General features: G+C 40.5%; 1 protein-coding gene across 1 annotated transcript in view; it reads left to right on the top strand.

Annotated features, from left to right (window-relative positions):
• grid2 (glutamate receptor, ionotropic, delta 2) overlaps nucleotides 1–24156 on the top strand; it is a 423119-nt gene that overhangs the window by 245030 nt on the left and 153933 nt on the right. Inside the window, exon 4 of the mRNA XM_053421456.1 lies at nucleotides 9065–9270. Coding sequence (XP_053277431.1) covers nucleotides 9065–9270 — 206 coding nt within the window. The remainder of the gene's footprint in view (nucleotides 1–9064; nucleotides 9271–24156) is intronic.

Genomic DNA, 24156 nt, shown 5'->3' with positions numbered 1-24156 from the left:
TCCATTAGTAATTCATGAAGTGAGAACAATGGAAAACTCCTCTTTCTAAACTTTACTACCCAGAGTTGAAAAGAGTGGAAATTTCTACCACTGTCCCCCGGGTTCTTACAAAGAAGGGGAGTCATTCCCATGTTGCGCCTGGTGGTGATGAAGTGAAGAATGTCGCATTGTTGCAACTGTCCATTTGTAGAGAGGGTAACAAAGAGAAATACCTGCAGGGTAGGTGGTATTTAATGAGCAGGGAAAAGAAAGAAAAAAAAGATGAAGAGAAAGAGAAGGGGAAGGTTATAAAAGGCCTTGGTCACCCTGTAAAAACAACAAATGATAATATGTTGTTAAAAAGTGATGATGTAAAATCGGATTGGATTACATTGAGACCTTTTTAAATGTGAAGACACTTAAAAACACACATGAGTTCGTTTTGTTACAAATCAGAAGCCAAAAAGATTGGAAACTGCTGGTTTAGTCTTAAACAATATTCTGCATTTTGAAAGGTTTGTCAAATAAATGTAGTGGAGTAGAAAAATAATATCTGGAATTATAAAGTAGCAGATAATCTGTATCTCAAAACTCTACTTCAGTGCAGTATTGAGTAAATAAAGAAAGGCAGTAGGTAGTAAGACATCAAGCAGAGACTGGAAACAGGAAGGTGCAGCAGATGCTTTAGGGAGGATACTTTGGGGAATGTTATTTTTGTAAAGCTTTGACTTCCAGTGATAAATACGGAAAACAACAAACACATTTTGATTCACTAAATAACAAAAAAAATATTAGATCAAACATGTTTCCAATAGGTCAAACACAGTATTCATATACTCATTTTGGCGTCTTATGGTATAGGCAATGAGCATTTTGAAAGTATATCAGAAATATTGAAGTATAAACAGAATAGCAGAGCAATCATATTTATTTCCATGCATCAGCTTGTAGAGAAAATATTGTTAAAACTCTATTTGATATATTTTTCCAGCTAGAGACCTATGTGACACAGCCTCTATTGTGAAAGGACATGACTTGAAGCTTTAGTGATACAGAAGGCCCATAAAGGACTTGTGTTTGCAAAGTGAAGGGGGGGAAATAAACAAGGATTAATGAGTCAAACCTCAGGAAACTCACAAGCCTTGAACTGGAGGTTTGTTAGGACCATACCTGGAAATAATGAGCTGCCATATTTGAACCATACCAGAATTACAAAGGACCAGGGAGAATGAGGAGCAGCGAGGGGCGCATGACGAAACTGACGAGCAAACTTTTTCTGGAGACAAGGGAAAAAAGGAATGATGACAGATGAATTGATAGATGAAAAGATGGATTTATTTCAGCAGCAGGGAAGGGTGGGGGGGAGGCGGTGTATGTTGAAAAACACCTAAAAGCTATGCCAATTGAGACATGAGAATGTTGATGATGAAAGCAAATTCAAAGGAATGGAGGCAAACAGGTGCATAGAAGGCAAAGACCAAAGATCTACAAGCTTTATTTTCCGGGAGGTCATGTCTTACTCTGTGTCCCCCAGAGTAAAATCCCACGGAGAGCCACAGAGAAGACGAGATTAGAGAGATTGTGAATGTATAAGGGAGAAGGGGAATCGTAAAGTAGAGAGGGACTAGAGAGAGAGATCTAAAGGCATAGCAGAAGATAGTACGAGTAAATGGCAAATAAACACATAAACAACCATAAAAAAAAGTGTGAAATACATTTTGCAGAAGGACAGAAGGGTCTGACCTGAGAGAAATAGTTTACATCACTGGAAGACAGCGTGAGTTGAACATTATAAGCGATGAAAAGTGGATAGACGTAAAGGGACAAACCTAAAAGAAGCTGTAGCATTGAACGAGGCAGACTGCTTTGAGAACCCGACGTTCATGGGGTGCAAAGTGCTGCATGGAAGAAGCTATATAGTTGTAATTACAGCTTTAACATACTGTTTTATCGTGCAGTACACATTTTATATTGTCTCTGTAGCAAATATCAGCAGAAGGAAAATATAGCTTTTCTTTTTCTGTTTCACAGACCTGGGGAAATTAATCAGTCTCCATCGGTTGTGGCTTTGTTTTGATGGCGAAAATTTACGTAAATTCAATCAATATTATTATATATTCAGCAGATGCCTGGTCTTTTGCTCTTCAGTGTTTCCTGTGAGTTTCACTAATCATTCACATTTCATATCTTTGCTTCTGGTGGTGAAGACGCAGACATGTGAAACACAGTTGTCTCATATTTACCGAGAACAATTGCTGCTTAAATCATACAAGGCATACATATATTGTTTTCAACACTGTTCAACATTATGGTGACACACAAAAGTTATCAAAAGAAACCTTTAATAAAAAAATATACCTGCATCTCATCCTGGCAGCTGTTACATCCAGATCTATTGCTATCAATGTTGAAAGAATCAAGGTGGGTTCCATTACATATTTATGGTTAGTGGTAACGTAAGTGTAGCACAAAGGGGAGATTGGGAATGCACTGCCTACCTAAAAGGTGCCAAGCATTTTGTGGAGTGTTGGTTTTTTAAGTGTTTGTTAAGCTCTCTGTGGGGACTCCAGGCATCTGAGGTCTGGGGCTTTGAGAAATATAAAAAAAAGGAGTGAAAGAGAGAAAGAGAAGGATGGAAATAAAGCAAGACTGGTGGATGAGGATAGGCGCTTAAATCGGAAGGAATAAATTATTTAGAAAACCAATTGGCAGCCGGCAGAGGGTTTGCTGATGCTTGAGGGCCTAAATCATTTTATTATGGAGGTAAATTCCCAAATTTAGGTTTAGATTCTGAGGGCCGGGCACTTAAACATTTTCAGCCACGACTCCTACCGAGATATGAACTCTCTAATCCCAGACTTATGAGACACGGGCATGAATTCCAGTTTGAGGCTCAAATCAATATTTCAGGAACCACTGCCTTTGAGCTATACAACAATGAAACGCCTGGGGCAGGGTTAAAGATAGCCAGAGGTAAAGACAAGTGCATTTGACAAAGCAACGAGATAGTGATGTTGGGCTAACAGCAGAGCAGGGTGGAGATAGGTGAGAGGCAGTTGCAATAAAATGTTTTGTGTTTGCATTTGTATATATTTACCTTTCTGTTATGCTTTCCCAATAATTAAGCTTAGTTGTGACAATGTAAGGCAATCAAATCTAAAGTTTTAGTTGGGATGTGCCCTTATAAAGATAACTTGCAATTATGACATTATGAAACTCAAGGTTTTTAGGGAAAAAGTTAAATCCCTGAGAGGAAACACGCGAGGAAATAAAACAAGGACTGTCTTCACTATAAAACACTGCCATGTGCTACTATCTGTTGAAATTGCATTGTTATTCTGCTTCCCTCTTTGGCCTTGAAGTCGTTTTCTCCTCCTCTGCTGTCCTCCCTCTAAAGTACTGTTGTCAGTGCAGAATCCAGAAAAACATTTTTTTCCCATAGAGGGTGCAAAATGACCTGTGCATTGTCTTGACCAGCATGAGTATCTTCTCTTTCATGGCTTACTATTGTGATATTTTCATGCTGAGCACAAAAACATCACTTGAACGACAAGTTGCAAATAATATTCTACCATCAACAACTAACGATTAGAAATGCATTATTAACGCTAGAAAACTAAGTGGTTAAAGTAAGTGAAAGATAATGTTTAGTCTGATGCAGAGTTAAAAGAAACCAGCACTGGCTTGAAGTTGGATGCAAATGCTCGTCTCCTGCGTGGAATTGACGGACCTTACACTTCAAACAGAGTCTGTGCCTCACAGTGGAATAAAACCTTGGACTGAACACACTCCCAAATTAGATTCATCTTGATAGAACAGAAAGCAAACAAGGGAAACCGAGGGAGGTTTCAGATGGATAGCCAAGGGAAGAGAGAAAGATGAGAGGAAAGCAAGCAGGGGAGGAGGTGGTTGAGATTTCTTAACGCAGACAGAGGACCACTGAGCTGGTCGGTACATGCAGGTGCAATCCCTCCGTGCTGTTGGCTGCTACACTACATTAACTCTAGCTTTCACTCTGAGCCAGGGACTTGGAGGATAGATGGGAGAGAAGTGAAACCTGACGAATGGGGAAAAGAGACACACACACAGAGAGAGACCTTAACAACCTTAAAAATCAACCCTGTTTTATAAGATATTATGGAAAACGTGCAAGCTGATTGAGTTTTCTTCGCAAAATGCCACATTCACTTTTATAAAGTTTGAAAAGCGATGTTGGCATTTTGAAAGGTGATGGAAGGTACTCCAGGAAGGCAATCGGTATTCCCATCACCAGTGATGGAGCACTTTTATCAAAAGAAACTCTCATATCATGTAAGTCTTCATGTTCTCTACTAAGAGCAGCAGCGAAAACAAAGTGAACAAATTCATCACTACACAGCGTGGATGAAGTTAAAGGAAAGGTGGCATCTTATCCTACAGCTTGATTAGGTTACTGAACTAAGAAAACATTTCAACCAAATGTACCCAGAACTCTTTACAGGGAACAATAAGGTTTTTGTACAATCACTTTTCACTGCAGTCTCAAGCCAAGGGGAGATAAGGCAAATTAGCCGATTAGATAGATAGATAGATTACTTTATTCATCCCCGAAGGGAAATTAAGTCGTCATAGCAACAGGTATATTTGAATACAATAAAATACAATACAATAGAATAAATTACAACCGATATCTACAAAAAAAGCTGTACAGAATACAGAAGACTAACGCTTTATCAAATCATTTCCTATTACAGAAATCATTTGATTGGGTTATGGTTCAATCACAGACAGAATATAAACAGAATTTGTACTACGGTATCTGTTGGTTGTCCGGAATACGCTATCATTTGCAACTTATGTATACTGAGGGCAAGAGTGCCGGTCTGCTGAGATCTGTATCCTTTACTGGAAAATATGCAAAGCGATAGCAGCATCTCCTGATGTTGAACTGAATACTCGACCAATCAAAACACTGCAAGCCTCAACCCAACAGTTCCTGTGCTGTACGACCACCTGAGCAGAGATTTTTAGGTTTACTGAGTCGGATTTCCCCTGGAACTTAAATTGGACCCTGGCTACTGCAGTGGAGACAGTGGAGCTCCAGCAAAGGTCACTTGTTCCCAGGGAAAGTTGAAAACGCAGCTATAGTGAACAAAACCTGAAGTGAATCAGGGTCAAACAGACTCTCGGAAAGTTTTAGAAAATGTTGCAAAAAACACTTAGCTGAAGGGGAATAGCATGGCAGCGGTAATACACTCATCCATATTAGATGAGGACGAAGAGGGCTGGGACTGAGGGGATGCACAGTGTCTTTGCATCGGAGACTCGGGGGAGTGGTTGAGAGAGGTGACAGTGCTCGGGGAAAAAGCTGTGGAGGTGATGGGTGATCATGGTGTTAATGGACCGGTACTGTCTCCTGAAGGAATGTTTCTTAAACAGATGGCTGCCTGGGTGGGCAAGGTCGCTGAGAATTGTACCTGTCGCTTTACCCGCCATGGTGTCCTGACGCTCCTTGATGGAGAGCGGCTGACAGTCAATGATCCGCTCAGCGGTGGGGGACCTCACGTTCAAGCCTCCGACTTTGAACAGCGGCAAAATCAACCGAACTTGAAGGAGTATTTGACCATTAATGTGTAAAATTGGACAGTGATAAATCGATAGTTTAAAGTCGCATGTCGCCGTTATTCTCCAGCTCCCGTCACTAGTTACATCTCTAGGCACGTCTTACTTTTGCAGTTTATTATAATTAATGATACAACTGTTTCGCACTGTTAAACATGAAGATTATTTGTTAAATTAACTGTTTTTTTTATGATGCAAACTGCAGTGTATTACACAATTGTTTATAGCCTCGACTGCATGAACGAATATCCGACATCGTCCTAAATCACAGTAACTAATATGACAGAAATTCTTTACAAATGTACTGTTTTTTTTTATCGCAGTGAGTTTGAGTGAGCTGAAGGGAGCAGGGCTGTGGGGTTTGTTTTCTAAGCTGCTCAAACAGTGGAGCAAGGTAAATGCATTAGACACACAACCTGCACTATAAGCCAGGGTGGAGAAAGGATTGATGATGGCAAATGCAGCAGGACTGACCCTTCAGTCAGTCACTAAGGCAAGCACACAGATGGAGAGAAGAGCTGACAGGCCGACTAAAAGCTACACGGTGATGAAGAGGCCTAAAATACAGCCAAGGAAAAAAAGGCAGAACTTGCATAAAGCATCGAAACAGTTCAAACACTGTTATGTATTGGTTAACACGTGTTGGTGCAAACTGTACTGGCACTAAGCAATTAGTAAAACAAGCATGGCATGCCTGAGAATAAGCTACTTAAATGCCATCCAGAGAGGTCTCTACATTGTTTGATTTCTTTTTGATTTGTTGACAAATGCTTTTCGATTCTGTTGATTTACGTAGACTTATTTTTAACCACCGAGATCATAAATCCGTATAAAATGTGTGTGTAGCTTTGCACAGTTGATTATATATTACAATGGCTGTGACAGCATGAATATGGATATTTAAGAATTGTGAGCTGAGCTTAAATCTTGTTTGTGTAGGTGCATGTCCGCAATCATACATCTCTGTTGCTGTGTTTGCTCTCGTGCTTATTGAAGCTCTTTATTGTATTGGAACACAAGCATGATAAACTAAAGCACAGGGTTAAATATCTTTTAAATAAACCTTAGTTGTCAACTGTCGAGTGCTTTTGTGTTCCGGCAGTAAATGAAGACTCCACACACATATTGTTAATCAGTCAGTATCGACTGCTTGATGGAATGTTTTTTGTCTTGTCTCTTATTATACATTTTGAAGTAATTACTATTATTACTCCACATTATTATTTCTGATAATTAATAATACCAATTACGTTTTAATCGCTTGCTACCTGTGTGCTGCTGGACAGATTAGAGCACTGTTGTTTGGCCATTCAAGATCCTGATGTCTCTGTTTACTCATCACACACAAGCACAGGTACTCAAAGGGATACAACAACAACAACAACTACATCACAATTAGCAGACAAACCATGACTGTAGATCCGTGAGCCACACAGCAGTGCAGAGATGTGTTGGGCTAACACGGCATCACACGCATCATAGGCTGTTCAGCACCTTCATCCGTTTATGTCCATAGTGTTTCTATAACAACTTTACACCTCAAGCTATTATCACTTCACTGCCATGTTCGTCCTGCTACATCGTTATGTTGTCGCTAAAAGACTGACAGCATCCTCGAGAAATGTTTCAGTGTGAAAAAAGTTGTTAATGTGACATCTCTCCGAAAGACCCTTCGCTGTCCTTCCTGAACCTTCTGAACTCCCAGTCTGCTTGATATTCTTAAAACCAGTTTCATCTGCGTGCACTGGGTTGTGTGCGTGGGTGTCTTCTTTTTTGAATTAATTTCTTTCTGAATCAAAGCTGTTGCCTGGCGTGTTTCCTCTTAATATGTTGTTAAACCTCCAGAATTTGGCATTGATGAAATCCCACTGTCGCCCAAGCCCTTTGGCCCTTAACAAGTCTAATCAATCCTGTTAATTGCTTAGCTATGACACTGGAAATGACGACAGTGTCATTAGTTTTCCATATCAAATACATCATTAGGTAGTTGATTTTCATAGCTACGCGCACACACTCACGCACATCATTGACATCATTAACAGCGGTCTCAACCAAAGTGCCTTAATTAGGATTACCTTGACCTGCAATGTAGCTCATTAGGTATGGACCGGTCTCTGCAGTACAAGTACTGACACCAGCATCCTGGTTTTGTTATCATACAAAAATAACCCTTAATAGAGATAATTATGCTGGTTTGGCGAGTTAATTGAAAATCTTAACAGTGTCACAAGCTATTTCTGCTCTCAGGATCCCAGTGGGAACGTACATTAGATTCAGCAAAACTGCTCCCTATTTGGGCTTTGTCCTCAATGCACATAACAGAATATGCAGCACGACGAAAGTTTTACAGGACTTTTTGGGCCCTAGGCTAATCATTATAAGTTTATTAATTCTTCAACCCAACCTGCAAAATGAAGAGGTTTTTTTTGGCAGACGATTAGCAGTTCAGAGGACAGATGCTTCAAATGAATCCCTTTGTAGTCAATGTTTTCCGGTCACTGAGGGACAGAAATCTCAATCATGAAGTTATTTTTATTGAGATGAGTCAGCTTATCTTTGTCTAGACAGTTCTTGTGGGTCAGAATCGATCCATAGTATTTGGGATTAGCTGTAGATGAAGCTGAATGTAATCACTGTAGCAGGTAGAGCAGTTTTAGATTATCAAATGATTTGACCGAGGAGAAGCTTGTACAGAAAAATACAGGCCTTAAATAGATGCTTGAGGAAACTAAACGAGAAATGTGAAATAAAAAGGATATATGTTATTGGAAATATATGGCAAGAAATCTTTGCAACAATTATTTGAATTATATCCGCACTTGAATAATACCTTCATCACAATCACGACTGAATACTTTGTGTGGAAATCCGAACAGTACTCAATTCATAATTTCCCTTTGAAAATTGTATATGAGTTTATTTAAAACCCAACTTTATTCATCTTACGGCTCTCACCTCCAGATGGAAAAATTACAAGCCCACAATTCAAAGGCTATAATCAATTGACTCTATTTCAGGATGTTATAAAATGTCTCCATTCCAACCAAAGAAACAACTTAAACCATAATGTTTGTCTTTTGCTACTGATGTATATGCATCAATGCTCCCGGTTAACGTCTCCGTGTGTGAGGTTGCACGTCTACAAAATACTTCTTTATCTTCAAGTTTCTAGCTTTGTGCTGACAACACAAGCTGTGTCCCAGATAAACACAAAGGATAACGTTTAAGTGATGCCAAGGCACTGATAGCAAAGAATCACCTCCAGTAAAAGCTCATGAACTGAGATATTTACTGAACCTATTCATATAGAGAGATAACAAATCAGCTAGTGCAGAGATTACAATGTAAAGTCACAGTGAAGGTTTTAACATTAGAATTATCTCCGCCTGCCGGAAATAATGTTTGGAGTGTAATATCTCCAAAAGACTTTGTGTGTGGAGCCAAATCTAAAATCCCATTTGTATCTCCATCTGTCTTCCTCCAGATATCCGTGGGATCGAGGATTTCCTGGACCGGACCTCTCAGCAGGGAATGGACGTCTCCCTGCAGAAGGTGGAATCTAATATCAACATGATGATCACAAGCCTGTTCAGAACAATGCGTGTGGATGAGCTGCATCGATACAGGGATACACTACGCAGAGCCGTGCTGTTCATGAGCCCAGCCACTGCCAAGGCTTTTATCACTGAGGTAAGGAAAGAAGGTTTTCTTCGTCCCACGTCTCTTTTTTCCGGTCGATAATGTAAATGGAAAACACTGGTAACAGTAGTTCAAGCTTTGCTCACAGCCGCTTCTATAGAGATGTTAGACTGTTTTGCCGATCTGAAGACTTTGATGCAGAAATAGAAAATAGTTGTGTAGGTCAGTACAGCTCCTCCTGGACTGGAATCAATCAGGAATGGATTTTTTTTCTTTTCGTTTTTTGGTAAAACATCCAAAGCAGCATGTCCAGTGGGAAGCAGAAGCCATGGACTCTGTCGACTATGCCTGAAATCCTAGCAAACAGCAGAATCGCCTTTTATCAAGATTTAAATATTGTATCAAATGAATATTAACGTAAACTCAATTTACTACAGCTACACTACCCTGTTGAACACATCATGATCTCTCCATTAGCGATACCTCTTATCCTTAAAGAGACATGGGGAATCTGGAGCAAGTCCCAGCTGACATTGGGCAAGAGGCAGATTACATCCTGAGCGGGTCCCCAGCGTGTTGCAGGGATGTCATAAAAGCTGCTTTCAGACGTGCACCGAACGCCCGATGATCTCCTGAAATGATCCATAGTGGTTATATGTGAAACGCAAAAGTCTGAGACACTTGCTGCGGACGTTCTTTAGAGTTTATCCTGTCAGCCCCCTAGTGAAACTCTGGATAATGTCGAGCGTATCTGAGAAGACAGCAGGGCAATCTCATGAGGATTCATTGCAATGAAGTGGTTCACATTGATGACGTTTCTAACATTCGATATGTGAAAGGCAAACCTCGGACCCAGAGTTTTTCCGTAGTTCACATCTGAAAACTGTACAAATAGAGACAAACAACCATTTTCCCATCACACCCATGTTATAACCTAACCCCAACCTGCATGTCCTTGGACTGTTGAAGGAAGCTGGAGGAAAAAAACAATGCAGAGAACATGCAAACTCCACGAATACATCATCATTATACTCACTTTCAAGTGTATTTGAAGTATTCAAGGTATTCTGGAAGATTTATGCTTCACCGTGCCATATGTTCATCTCTACAAATTTTAAAGATCAGCTAAATGACTCCCTGAACATGGCATGACCCTTAATTACATAGCACACAGGCACGTATTTCTCAGATTCTCTCAGCTCCTCCCAGCTCCTGTTCCCCCCACGAGACCAGTATTTGGTCATAAATGCCACAAGATTAGATTTTACGAATCTCTTTAATCAAATCAAATGTCAGAAACCTTTGTTTTATTCTCAGTGGAGCTCACCTCCTGCTACGTGATTGATCTGTCTTTTGAGATGGTCGCTGTGTCAGATGAGGCCGTTAGAGTCATAAATTTGCACCTTTACTCAGCCTGAGACACGGTGCTTGTTACCGTCAACACCCCCTGTCTGTTCCTCTCTCTGTGTATGTGGTCCAGTCAGTATTGATTTACCGTATATGGTCACAGACAAGGTATACAGCTCAACCTCCTTAAATATATACATACTATACCCCCTCGTGCTCTTTATCTCTGCGGAAGAAGACAATTAGGGTTCTTCCTTGTGCTCTTCAACATAAATGATGTGGAGGTCATGGCTGACAGCAATAGGCCCCGGCATTAGTTATGAATTCAGAATTTGAAGTGGTAGGATGGGCTTAATCCCGTGTGTCATGTCCTCATCTCAGTTTAATTAAAAGTGACCTCGGAAAGAGCAATCACAATCTAATTTGGTTGGAGACGTAACAGGGAGGGGGTGGGGGGGGTGATAGATGGGGTGTTATTGTGTGTCTGTGAGTGCGTTAGTGTCAGTATTTGTGTGCAGTCTTATGGCCTTGTGAGTGTGGAGACACACTGGAGCGAGTACACCGCGCTGGTCACAGGACTATGACGGAGTGTCTCAAGGTTTCACACTCTTCGATCACACGGAGGAAATCTTAAACCTGGCTTTAAGTGACTTGTGACCACTGGAGAGCAGAGAGACACCGAAACGAACCCACTAACAAATACAATGGAAGTGAGAGCTCATGTGTCCGCCAAGGCCCAAGAGTCAAATTTTAAATTCAAGACATCCGCACCAAATTGCTCACACGCATACAAATCAGTCTCCGATTTGTCTCATCAAGATCTTTGTATCGTTTCTTTTCGAGATTTACAAAATCGCCCCTTGCCCCAAAATACAAAAAAGATCCTGCATCCGTCCACTGATCCAGACCTCCAACAGCATTTCACGGGTTCTTCCGTGATCCATGCTGCATCCTTCCAAGTCCCATTGTAGTCCTGCTAACAAACAAACAAGATGAAACAGATGAAAACATAACATCCATGGCCTCAGGGTTTTGTTTAGGTGTTCGTTGAATAATCAAAACGCATATTTTGTTATCCCATTAAAACTTGTCCCAAACTAAACTGCACGCTGGATTAAATTCAGAGGATTGTTGTTGAACCAATGTGTCGACCTATAAAACAAAGAGTGAGAAGCGGTTTTAATGTTTCCTCTTCGCTTTCCGCTTTCTCAGCAGCTAATGTTGTCTATTATCTTCATAAAAATGTGGCAAAATAAAAAAAGAGTGGATCAGACACACATTAAAAACAATTTAAAAACAATACTGTGTGTTTTCTCTAACCACATTTTAGTGGCAGGGTCAGTCTAAGTTGGATCTTCTCCGTCCCTTCACACTTGATTTACCTCGCTGAGCCCCAAAAACAAAGAGGGATGATTGGTTTGGAATAGAGAATAAGGCCTCTGATTAAATAAAGCTGTGCAAAGGGCCCGAAATATTCAGAAACACTCATTCAGTTGTTTTATGAGATTTGATTCACAGTAGATGGGGAAAATTGGTTTAGCTATTACACAATATAAGAAGTGTCGGCCTCCATTTGAGTGTGTGAGCGAAAGAGTTCCTCTCTCCTTCGGGAAGGTTGACAAAGAAGTCTTTTAATCTAATTTAGTCAGACATCAAGTGGAGAGGGGGTTTCTGAGATGAAGTGTCGGGAGATGCGAAAGATTGGTGGATAAGATTGATGATCGCATCTCTCCCTCTTTCTTTCTCTCTCTCTCGCTCTCTCTCCCTGGCAAGCTGGTGAGGAGGGGTAAAGGAGAGAGGCATGGATACAAGGACTAAGACGCAGGCTGGTGGAGGGACATGTGGGGACAGACACAGATTACTGGGAACCTGTTTTTTCCTCTATCAGAGTTATTTGTGAGGTCATTTGTCACAGAGTGCACCTCCCATCCAGATGCATTAGGGACTGATGGTAGATACCAACTGAGAGCTGTGCCAACATTGTGTCAGTGGGTAGAAGGACGTGAGACGGGGACATGAGATATATGGCAGAGAGTGGTTAGAGGATAGAACACAATTGAGGAAATGCAAGGAGTTGCCTAAATGTGACTTTACTTATAACATTTACCAAGTAGGTTTTGTGTTTTAAACTTTAAATTGATTTAGATTGTCGAACAATTGTTTCCTTGCACAACTCTTATTTGTCAAGATACTCTGATACTGTGTGCAGCCTCTGTAATTGCCCACACTAAGTAGAGCAAAGTGAGATAGACCACATAGGGGACAACATATTCTTCAGATGAACACAGATACAAATATAGGGGCAATGAGCTTAAAGCTAAATGTGGTGATCAGCCCACTGGCTCTTATTCATTTGCCAATTGCAAAAGTTCACCACGTCTAGGATGGATTAGTAATGTAGTTAAATAAAGATGGACGACAAGTCTCCACTTCCTCTCACTGTCCATAAACAAAGCCCAAAATATCAACGATAGTAACGCTGCCATCTTAAACATTTTGGAGCCTGGGTCTGCACCGTAATCATCATGGAGTGAAGCTGCTATGTTGAGGTCCGACCAATCCTGACATTTCACCTGTAATCGTATCAAATAACTTCTTAAAACTAGACTTACTTGAACATACATCAGAGAGATTAGAACTATCTATCACGACAGATACTATCTTTGACAAAAATGTATTTGACCTGACTTTTTAGTTTGACCCATGTCCTATCCACTAACATGGAGGAGACAGGGTCTATGACTGATACTGCAGCCATCTGCCAGGAGGCGATTGAGGCCCTTCGGCTGTCATGGCATCCATCTTCATAAACAGTCTGATGATCTGAATCCACAACACAGATAATGTTGAATTGACAGATTGACAACAGACTTTGCACCTCCAAGTCCTCATTAGCAAAAGTGTTAGTAAGACTGGGTTAATAACCAACATGTGATATTCAGATGTTAGATTGGGGTTATTGTGGGTCTGTTGGATCACCTCTCTCTCGTAGTGACTTATGTTTTAATCTCTGTCCTTGCCTTCCTGTGCTTTGTATCCCTTTTGTAATGTGAGCCCAGCACCAAAAAAGGCCAGCTCAACATCTGCTGGATTCTCATTAGAATGTCTTCCACCTTGTGCGTCTATGCGTTTCCCCACACAAGCACACCGATCTATTCTCATAACCAAGAGGCCCATTCAGTTTTCTGCATTATTTAACATTTCCCTGCTTGCCTTTTTTCAGTCGAGTGCACGTGGGTGAATGTACCAGTCACTGCCAACAGGGTATCTTGCCGGTACATCTCTCTATTCCACCCACTGCAAGTAGACAGAGTAGCAAAGTAGGTTTTTGCCTTGGGACCTCTGTCTTATTAAAAATATTACTTTTCATGAGTTATGGACGTCTTTCCTGGACTAAGTCAGCTCTTAAAGGACCGATACCATAATGAATTCAAGAGGATAGATCTCCTTACAGTTGTTGCTATGACATTTTCTCATGGGTGAAAAATGTCTGTAATGCTTGCTTACTAAAACATGAGGCAATACAAACGGATCCCATGTGAAGTAAGATGATATATTTATATTCCTATAATATAGTTCATAATAAAGTCATATATATTCACAATCTAACCATTAATTATGTATTAATCCCACACATGGTGACAATGATCTTTCTGCAGTAGTGATATATGGTACAAGTAGATTATGCCACTAACCAGTGTAACCTGAAGTGTTTATAACAAGGTTAAAGTAAGAGAGTACATGACTGATCAGCCTTTTCATATGAATCTGGAAGAAACCTGATTTCATTTGTATCTATATGATGCTGATATGAAAAAGAAAGAAACTGTCTATCTGCGCTCCACACGCAGTAGCATGAAAATAGATAACATTACCCTGAGTCAAAATTTATTCAGGCCGAATTAGTATTCCTTTTCACATTCTCTGTCACACACATTTGCACATAGGCGTCATTTTATATATGCAAAGAAGTAGAAAACATGAATTTTGCCATTTGATCTCAAAACCGTTAAAATGTTAAAACGCTGTCATTCTAGGACTGTTTTCTTTTTAACTGACATTTCTCACTTGAAGGACCATCAAACGGGTCAGCGATTATTCCAGAGATTACAGATGTCGCAAATGAAACATGAAGGAAAATATTCTGGATAAAACACGTTGAATAATATATTCCCTCAATATGACTGCATCCACTTCAAAAGTTTTTGCCCTAGTGATGCCTGATAATATCTGTCTGCGCTTTGACTCACAGATCGAGAAATAACAGGGACATGGTCAAGAGCTGTCACTTAACCTAACCCCAACAACAATATGAACCCGACATATTGTGTGTGTGTGTGTGTGTGTGTGTCTGGTCGTGTGTGTGTGTGTGTGTGTGTTTGTGGCCTGTTTATTACTCATGTTGTGTTGTTTGGACCTAAATTTGTTAACACAGTCAAGTTTTAGCGTCCGGGTAAAGTTTAAGGTTATGCAAGTAAGGTAAGTCTTCAGGAAACAAAAGTAACTCAATGCAATGTCCTCTAAAGCCAAGGAGAAACAGTGGTGTGAGTGTGTGTGTGTTTGTGTGTGTGTGTGTGCGCGCGTGTGTGTGTAGTAATGAAGAAATTTGGCCTTGGAGACACCTTCTGTCGTGGTTGGAGGCTGTTTTCAGGTACTTACACATCTGTCACCATAATAGCATCAAAACTGTGCAAAATAGAGTCGCTAAACTTTACAGGTGTGTAACTGACGACAAAATAAAAAATGGGTTTAGTCTGACCCATAATTACTAATTACTGGGTAATAATTTAACTTTGAAATGACTTCTAAGCACTCAGGTCAATTCAAATAGAAACTGTTATATATTCTCCTCTCTTCTACGGTTCTAATAGCCTGAAGAAAACGCATTTGGAACAGGAGGAAGTTACTCAGTGGATGAAAAGCTGTTGTTATGGTCAGGGTGGGTGGCTGTGCTGCGAGGTGTGTTTTAAAAAGTTGGTGAGCTGTTGTCATAGCTTCAGAAGTACTTTTTCTTCTGCCGTATCGCTATATTCACAGCTATCTATCTATGTTTTTATTCTAAAAAGTAGCACACAACCCTGTACTGAATACGGCGCAGGGATCGCCACACTAAAGTCTGAGAAAACACAATGAAGTCTCTGGAACAATCTGACGAACCTACCAGAGAGTCGTACAAACACAAGCAATTTGGAGCTACACATGTCAGTCTGCAGACATTTAACCAGCAACCAGCAGAATGTGCTGACTTTGAAACAGGGCTGACTTTCAAATGTTTTATCTCTGCGTGTTCAAAGCTACAGGGAGAGATCGCATATCTACACCGCGACTTACAGATGCTTCGGTCACAAGTGGAAATCAGAGCGAAGGACATGAAATTGCACGCTAGACTCAACGGATGATAACAAAGAGAATCCCAATGCAAGGATTGACACAGAGGCTAGTTGCTTAGAATAATTTATCCTTCGTTATTTGATGGGGTGAGAGATGCAGCTTCACCTTCCATCCTGTTCAGTGAAAACAGACTCCAGTAATTGAGCAATTTCACAGTTGTTACTACTGTACCTGAGAATTTGGCATTTCGAAGGATTGTGTGGGTGCTGTGCGACTGATTGTCCCTTTCGCTTTTCATACAAACCTATACAAATCCACATTTTTAATGACAGCTTAAAATGTTTGTCAAACAGGCTTGTGGCAAAAGCAGCAGTTCAGTCTTTCAAAAATATTCCAAACCTTTCACAGGTTTTGCTGAATGAATAAAGTAATTATAGCTGTTGCAATGGTTTTTCAAAAGATTGTACTGAGCCTTGAGTCAGGCAACAGAGCCAGGAAGTGAATTAGGAGAAAGAGAGAACATGGCCGACTCAAAGAGGAGGAGACACCGGTGGGAATTTGGGCCGGCGAGTTTAATTCAGAGTTTTTTTATTACACATTTCACAATCATCGTCAACTCTGCTGATTTCTGCTGCAGTGCGATGCCAGAGGGCAATCGTCTCCCACATCGAATCTGATTCAATGGACGTAACACAGATGAGATGTGGAGACATAAAAATTGTTAAATTTAAATAAATGGCCGTCATCGCTTATAGACACCAAACACAAAAGTAATTATTCATGGCGACGATGAAGCTGTAACAACCATAAACATAAACAAATAAAAAAACTAAAGCAGGTATCATTATACAGCAAATAGTCATAACTATCATACAGAAAATAATAATTGAGATGCAACGGGGAAACATATTCTCCTTGACTTTGGTAGAGCAGAACAAAGTGCCATGCTTGTATTGTTAAGCTAAAAAAAATATTTTATATGTCTAAATTTGTCTTGTGCAGATTTGTCTCTTGCTACAAATCTGAATTCAGTATAATTCATTCTCAACAATCATCCCAGGCGGGTCTGGATTTGCAGCCACGTTCTGCCAGTGGAGCCTTAAATCAGATGTTGTGATGCTGCCCTGCTTCACTGCCAATGATGAATATGTATTTTCCCATCAACACCCTCTGCATGAATTTTTCACGATTTCTAATGAATTGCCTCTCGTTCATTTTCGGTCCAAAGAGCCATTAAATATTTAATTGTGAGAGAAAATGTGGCCTGTCAATTACAGTCGAGAGGGGATTTCTGCAGGATACATACTGCATGTATCATATTGTATTATTTTATAATATAATAATCTGAGATATAATAAACAAACAGATTTAATAGCATCCACTCATCTTATTTAAAAGTCCCTGTTATATAACTTCCATCTTTCTCTTGTATATCTGTGTCTTGTATCCTCCTGTTCTACGGTTGATTTACGTTGATGGGGATTTATGATCTGGCTGACTTAATTGTTAATCATGCTGAGTACGCTCACACGGAGAATTACTCCGTCAAAGGGCCATTTGATTAAATGTCAATGTCTTTTAAAATGAACAGAAACTGGAGAAATTCCAACATGGAGATATATGACAGGAGTTCGATATTCAATATGCTCTCATCCGTCGTGCTTCCTCTTTTACTTTCTGACATGTGAAGGCCAATATCTCAGTCTGACATCAACTGGACTTTTTTCCCCACTCAGCTATAGAGAGCAGTGTGGGTTAGCCAGGTGTGGTCAGAATTAATTGAAAGGTATAAAATGAGAGTGATTTACATGTTGGGGTGTGGGGGGGTTTGACTGAGTTCTTTGACTTACTGAGGTTTCCTTCATTTGGATTTGCACCCAAACACAATTGGGCATCTCTCCTGTGATGTGTTTTCTTTGGCGATGGAGCATGAGGAACATATACTGACCTTCGTGGGACAGTTCCAGAGATATATGGAGGAGAAGGAGTGTAATGGAGAGGAGGACTTCATGATAGAATGACAGATGGGGAGAAGGTGGACAGGAGGGAACTGAGGTTCAGGCGATGACAAATTTAGGGGATTTGAGGAAAGATGGCTGACAAAAGAAAATCGGTATATCGGTAAAAAATTTTTGTAGTAAGTAGGATGGTGAACTTGGAAGATGAGGGTAAAGAAAAGAAAAGTGAGCAAAAGTTTAGAGGTTAAGTAACGCATGTAATATAAAGTTAAAGGAGGTGAGTAACCATGTGACATCACAAATTTAGTCGGCTCCTTTTAAGCCACAGTTTCTAAATACAAGCCCTGTGCATTGCTCTGAGGATTGAGTGCTTTGACTTTCACGGCATTCACTTACCACCTAGACCTTGTAATACATAGAAGACACAAGAATCTCACTTTCTATAATAGGGGGCCTTTAATGCTCACATGCATGGCCCGGATCTTTACGACTCTGAAAATTGTGTGTTCCTTATTAGAGGTCAGTCTGAAAGTGATTCAGATGGGCAAGGTGAAATGGCAGGACAGATAAAGGATAACATAAATGGATGATTTAAGTGTGAAGGGTGAACATGTGAAGAGCAAATTAATAGAAAACGTAAAGAGAAGTGGTGATGGGGGGGAAGCAGAAGAGCACTCAAGCATTTATGCACAGAAAATAGACGGGATTGAAATGCGGTTTTTCTCTAATCCCCGGTGTAAGCACATAAGTAGACAAAACACAGAAGTATGCAAAATATGAGGTACTCAACACAAATAACACAACATAGTACGCAGTCAAAAGGCACAGGGTAGATATAGGATGTGAATAGTGCAGATATGAGATGGTCGCTGTAACAGATTAGGCGATCACAGAGTCTTAAATTCTTCCCCTCACTTAGCCTGTGAGACATTGCAGACTACATTTAATCATCTACCACTCTCGCAGGTCCACTTGTACCATGTCACTCAAAAATCTGCATTACTAAACCAGAAAGTAACCAACACATCACATACTGAAATCTCTCTGCACCTAGACTTTAATTTAAAATGCATTAGGCCTTGTTTAAAGAGAAGGGACAGAACTGCACATATCGTTGAAGGTGAGCATTAGGAAGGACAGCCTCATATTAGTGCTGCCTCTCTGTGAGTGTGAAGGTGATACCCCGATGACTGGACCTGATTTCACTCAATCAAAAGACAATATATATTTTACTTTGACAGAATATGTCATCGGAGTTGTCAAACCTTGCAAGACAAAAGAAATTCTGACAATCTCGTCTTTTCGTTGAGATGTTCCACGACACCTCCTCTCTCTCACTCATTCACATACTCACCCATGGAACAAGGACAGTTTGCTGCAAGTCTCTGACGTAACGTGAAGCAACCGTGTTCGATGTGTTGCTCACAGATACTCCAATATGTAGACTGGAGGATCTGGGGATCAAACTGTCACTACTGGGTTCAGTGGACACCTTTGTGCCAGCGCAGAGGCACAGTTGTCCTCACACCTTTTGCAGCTTTATAATCTGAACTCAATCCAACCAACACAATTCATTTTTTTTTGCTGTGGGGTCCTTCTCTCTCTCCGAGGAGGTGTCACCCATGTTGTGCCGCATGTGAGTATTTGTATTCAGACCACACGCACGCACACACGCCTGCTCGCTTTGTAAGAGAGACAGATTTCTCTACCCACCATTTTCCCGCGCAGTTAAAAGGGCACTTCAGGGGCTTGGCTGTAGTTCTCTCCTTGAACTTTATCACCAGACAGAGATGGCATTAGGTTGTTATCTCTACCAACAGGATGTGTGTATATGTGTGTGTTTGCCTGTGATGCGCAATGACATTAAGGTTTTTATCTGCACATGGAGGTGGAAGCACAATGATTATGGAGCATTACTGTTAAAGGACTGAAAGGTTGGTCATTTGTGTGCTTGTGTGTGTGTGTGTGTTTGTCTGTGTGTGTTTGTGAAGAGCCCCAAAGGTTAGCACTATTGACTGCCACCAGTACAGCCACTAATGGGGATGTCAGTAAGTACTTTAGAGATGATACAGATTTGTGTGTGTGTGTGAGAGCTTCCATCACATTTCTTGCTCCAAAGTGCTTATCTGTTGTTTTTGTGTCTGGCCTCTCTCCTGTTTCCTTGCTACACATGTGAGCACACACACACACGCATATGCACGTGCACACACACACACACGTGCACACACACACACACACACACACACACACACACATGCACACGCACACGCACACAAACCCAGATACTTTACCTCACCGACGCACTTTCAATGCACCCGATGCCCTACAAGCATCCTTCAGATCCCTTCTTTTCCACTATATTTCCATCTCTATGAATTTATCTTGACTTTTTAAAATGTATATCTCCTTTGACACACACACACACACAAACACACAGAGCTCTTCTAGATCACCTCTCCGTATTATTCAGTTTTTTTTTTCTTACACTGCTTTTGCCATGCATGCTTTGTCAGGATACTAGTTAGTAAGTTAGAATTATTATGCTTATTTTAAGTATTTGTGTAAATGAAAGAAACATCACATTAATGTTGTGGGGACTGCTGGGTTTCTCGATGCAGTTTAAGTTCTTGAAAACCTTTAGTATATGAAGCACTTTGTAAACCTTGTTTAGACTAGTGCTATACAAATAAATGCATTAATAATAATAATAATAATAATAATAATTATTATTATTATTATCAGGGTAAGCCAATCAGAGGCAGAGAAGGGTGGGTTATACTTTCATTTTACCGTCCTGGGAGCTTTAACTATTGCCTGCTGCCTACCTGTCATTTTGTTTTACCTCAGTAATAGCTCAGAAAGTGTGACTTCTTTTGGAATATTCCATTAATGGAATTACAGGAAAGATTCAGCAAACTTCTCTAATGGTTTTTTCTTTTGGGACTACAAACAGCCTTGTGATGCTGAGTCAGTGCTGTTAGCCGGACGCTAACGTACGTGCCCATCCCCGGTCGGTGAGGATCTACAGTCTTTAAGCAGGTGTAGATAGTGAAATTTGAATAATGTGTATTTTATTATAAGCCTTGCTCACTTAAATCAAGGAGCAGCAGTTAGTAGTTTTACATGTCACCGTCAATAACGTCAGCCATTTATCCATAGTTGGACTGGAGCGCTTAAAAAAATGACAGCAAAGATTAAGAGTATATCCACTTCTCCTGGCAGCCCCACTACACACAAACACACACAAACACAGACAAACAAACACACACACACACCTGTACATCTGTTTTAATTCCACATGTGTGGGTCTCAATACACGCCACAGATCATTATATAAAATGATGACACACACCTATAAATAAAACAATAAATGCATTATTCACGAGGTGGGTAACAGAGGCCAGTGTGTGTGTTTGGAGGGAAACAATTGAGTAAATGGGATGAAAAAATTAAACGCTTTTCCTTCCGTTCTCCTATCCCTGCGTCTATATCAACTGCTTGGATTATGGAACACAATTTTAGCTATTGCATCCTCTGGTAATTTTAGTACTCAATTCTTAATGGGATTTGTGCTATTGAAGGTGTATAAGATGTGAAATTGGAATTGTCTCACATGAAAGAGAAGGAGATCAGAAAGGGGGAGGAAAGAGAAGAGAGAGTGAAACAGTTGAAGCACAGTGAAATCAGAAATGAAAGAGTGCAGGCGGACAATGTGTGCAGTGAAGAACAACAAATGGGAGATGATGGAGGATCTGCGACACCCCGGGAAAAGAAACCGATAAAAGCATGGGATGTTTCAATTGAAGCCACGGAGCTCCTGTAAGTACAGCCGACAATAAAACAAGAGTTTGTCTTTTCCAAAAGCCTCTTACACTGTATGGCTGGATGGCCACAAACAGCATAGTGGCTTTTTAAGAGGAGCGTCTGACATCTTCACTCCAGTGGAATTCAATCTGTGTTTGTTTTTTAATTCTTGGAAAGAGCCGCTCCTATTGTCAACCTGCGGATACAGATATCTGAACAGTCAAAATACAAGGGAATGAGTTGAGCTGCGTGTTCAGAAATGGAAAGATGTGGTCTTGCGATTAAAAACCCTTTTTATTTTCGCAGAGCCTAACCAATGAAAGCACATATCAGTATTTGCCAATACCAAAACTTACATTTGAAAGTGTAGACACACACTTTGGCTGTTTGAAGTTGTGTCATTTTGTAGTTTGTCCATTCACAATTGTTTATTCTTCAGACGTTTACAATTATCAATACAATGTTTACAAAGAAACACAGGAAAGCTTTGCATTCATGCTTACATTTAATTTCTCTGTCTTAAGGATTTGATGACAGTATTTTAGGAAACATTTTTAAGGAATACATCAGTAGTGGAAATTTTCTAATCCCCAATATCTGTATTTGCACCAATCCCAGGAGTTTCATACCTTCCGGGGTTCTGGTTATAAAACAAAGCCATTTTCTGTCCTGCAATCCGCTCTCCAGGTATTGTAGGTTCATAACTCTGAGGATAGAAATGTGTCTGTAACCCCTGTGAGTTACTTCCGGTCCGTTCAGCCACAAACGCTCGAGAACGGAGACTCTGTTGCCGAACAAAGTGCAAAGTGGTGTTTTACATCGTCCGTAAAAATGAGACCGTCATCGACATACAAAAAAGAACGGCTTCTGTTGTGAAACTCGAGAAGCGAGGATGAAAGTAGCATCACGTACCTCTGCACCAGGCGCCGCGCTTTTCTCTCCAATATCTATATACCCCACGGTCAATTTAGATTTACTTTGTAACTCTGAAGCGGAATCTTTTAACAGTGCTCATGTTTCATGTTATTCTTACACAGGGTATATTTTTTGATGGTTCAATCCAAGTATCACACTGTATAATCCACTCTGTGTGTAATCTTGCTGACTGCAGCTGGAACTGAGTTCTGTGCAATGATGAAAACTGACAACTCTGCTTTGCTGTGTCAAACACACACACACACACAGACACACACGCGCGCGCACTCACACAATGTTGTCCAATTTTGAAAAGCTCTAACCCATGCAGTCTATCTGCTGTGGGTGTGTGTGCGTTTTTTGTATTTAAAGTGTCCACAGTAGTATAGTGCAGCTGTTTGAGTGAGTGTGTGTGTTTGTCTGTGTGTGCCTGCCTTGTCTTTTCTTCAGTAAGTAAAACTCACCCATTCATTTCATTCTACATTGATTACTTTGCCCGTCACTTGAAATACGAGCGAGCTTGGACTGCACTTTCAAATAAGTCGCAGTGCAGTTTCATGTCACCCAACTATTTCAGCGTTTTTTAAATTACCGATTGGCTCGGGAGGAGGTTTGTAATCATATGTCAAAAGCTGGTGCCATATTTGTTACTGGTTTGCCCGGGAGGAGAAGCATAATTCCTGGACAGATGGGACATTCACTGCTCCCTTTTGGTTCAATTTTTCATCTCACCTTTTATTTTATGTGTTATTTCCCATGTTCACCTCCACTTTACTCCCATTTTCTTTTGTTTTTTCCCTCTCCTGTCTCCATCATTTTCAGCTGTGTTCTCCTCAGACTCTTTGGCGACGCAGTGATCACACTAGGTCTTTCTCCTCCACATGCATTCGAGGACGTGTTTCGCTCCCTTTTTCTCTCAAACACACCAACATACACTGTAACACATGCTTGGCATCTTGCAGAGTGTCACGTTATCTCCGACTCTCAGGTCTCAGTAATAGGGTCGGACTCAGGGTCAACTAGTCTCTCCACTGCAGGGCTCTGCAGGAAATGGAGGAATAAAATGATTTTATAATTGAGGCGCTGGAAGATGTAATCTGTCTTTAGGGCCGGTTGGGTATTATCTCAGCGTTGCTTTGATTTGAGGTCACAATGTCCCCCGGCTTTGATTTTGCAGGAGGGGTTTGGTAACAGAGTTTTTGATGCTTATTCGTGGAGCATCACTGCATGTTCCCAACAAAGAGTTTATTAAGTGAATGGATGTAATTTAATTTTGCTGATGGCCTTTTTATGTTTTTTCCAGTATGTGAGGTTTTGCATTAATGTGGTGTCATTAGGTGTATAACACAAGTGAAGGAGAAAAATAGTTTCTTGGATACAGATTTTGAATTGGAAAAGTTTTGAATGGCTCACAGTTTAATGTACGTGTCATATTGCAGCTGAATCTGTGAGGTCTGCGTTGGTGGTAACTACTTCATGAGCAATAGCTTGAGCGAGCAAGCGGCAGATAGTGCAGCAAATAGCAATGCATACATACTGTATATATACAACGCAGGAACGGAGCTACACATCAAGTTAGAGA

Source organism: Pleuronectes platessa, chromosome 4, assembly GCF_947347685.1.
Source record: "Pleuronectes platessa chromosome 4, fPlePla1.1, whole genome shotgun sequence".
In the NCBI taxonomy this organism is placed as follows: domain Eukaryota; kingdom Metazoa; phylum Chordata; class Actinopteri; order Pleuronectiformes; family Pleuronectidae; genus Pleuronectes; species Pleuronectes platessa.
Note: the sequence above shows the minus strand (reverse complement) of the source record. Positions and strands in the feature narration are given on the sequence as shown.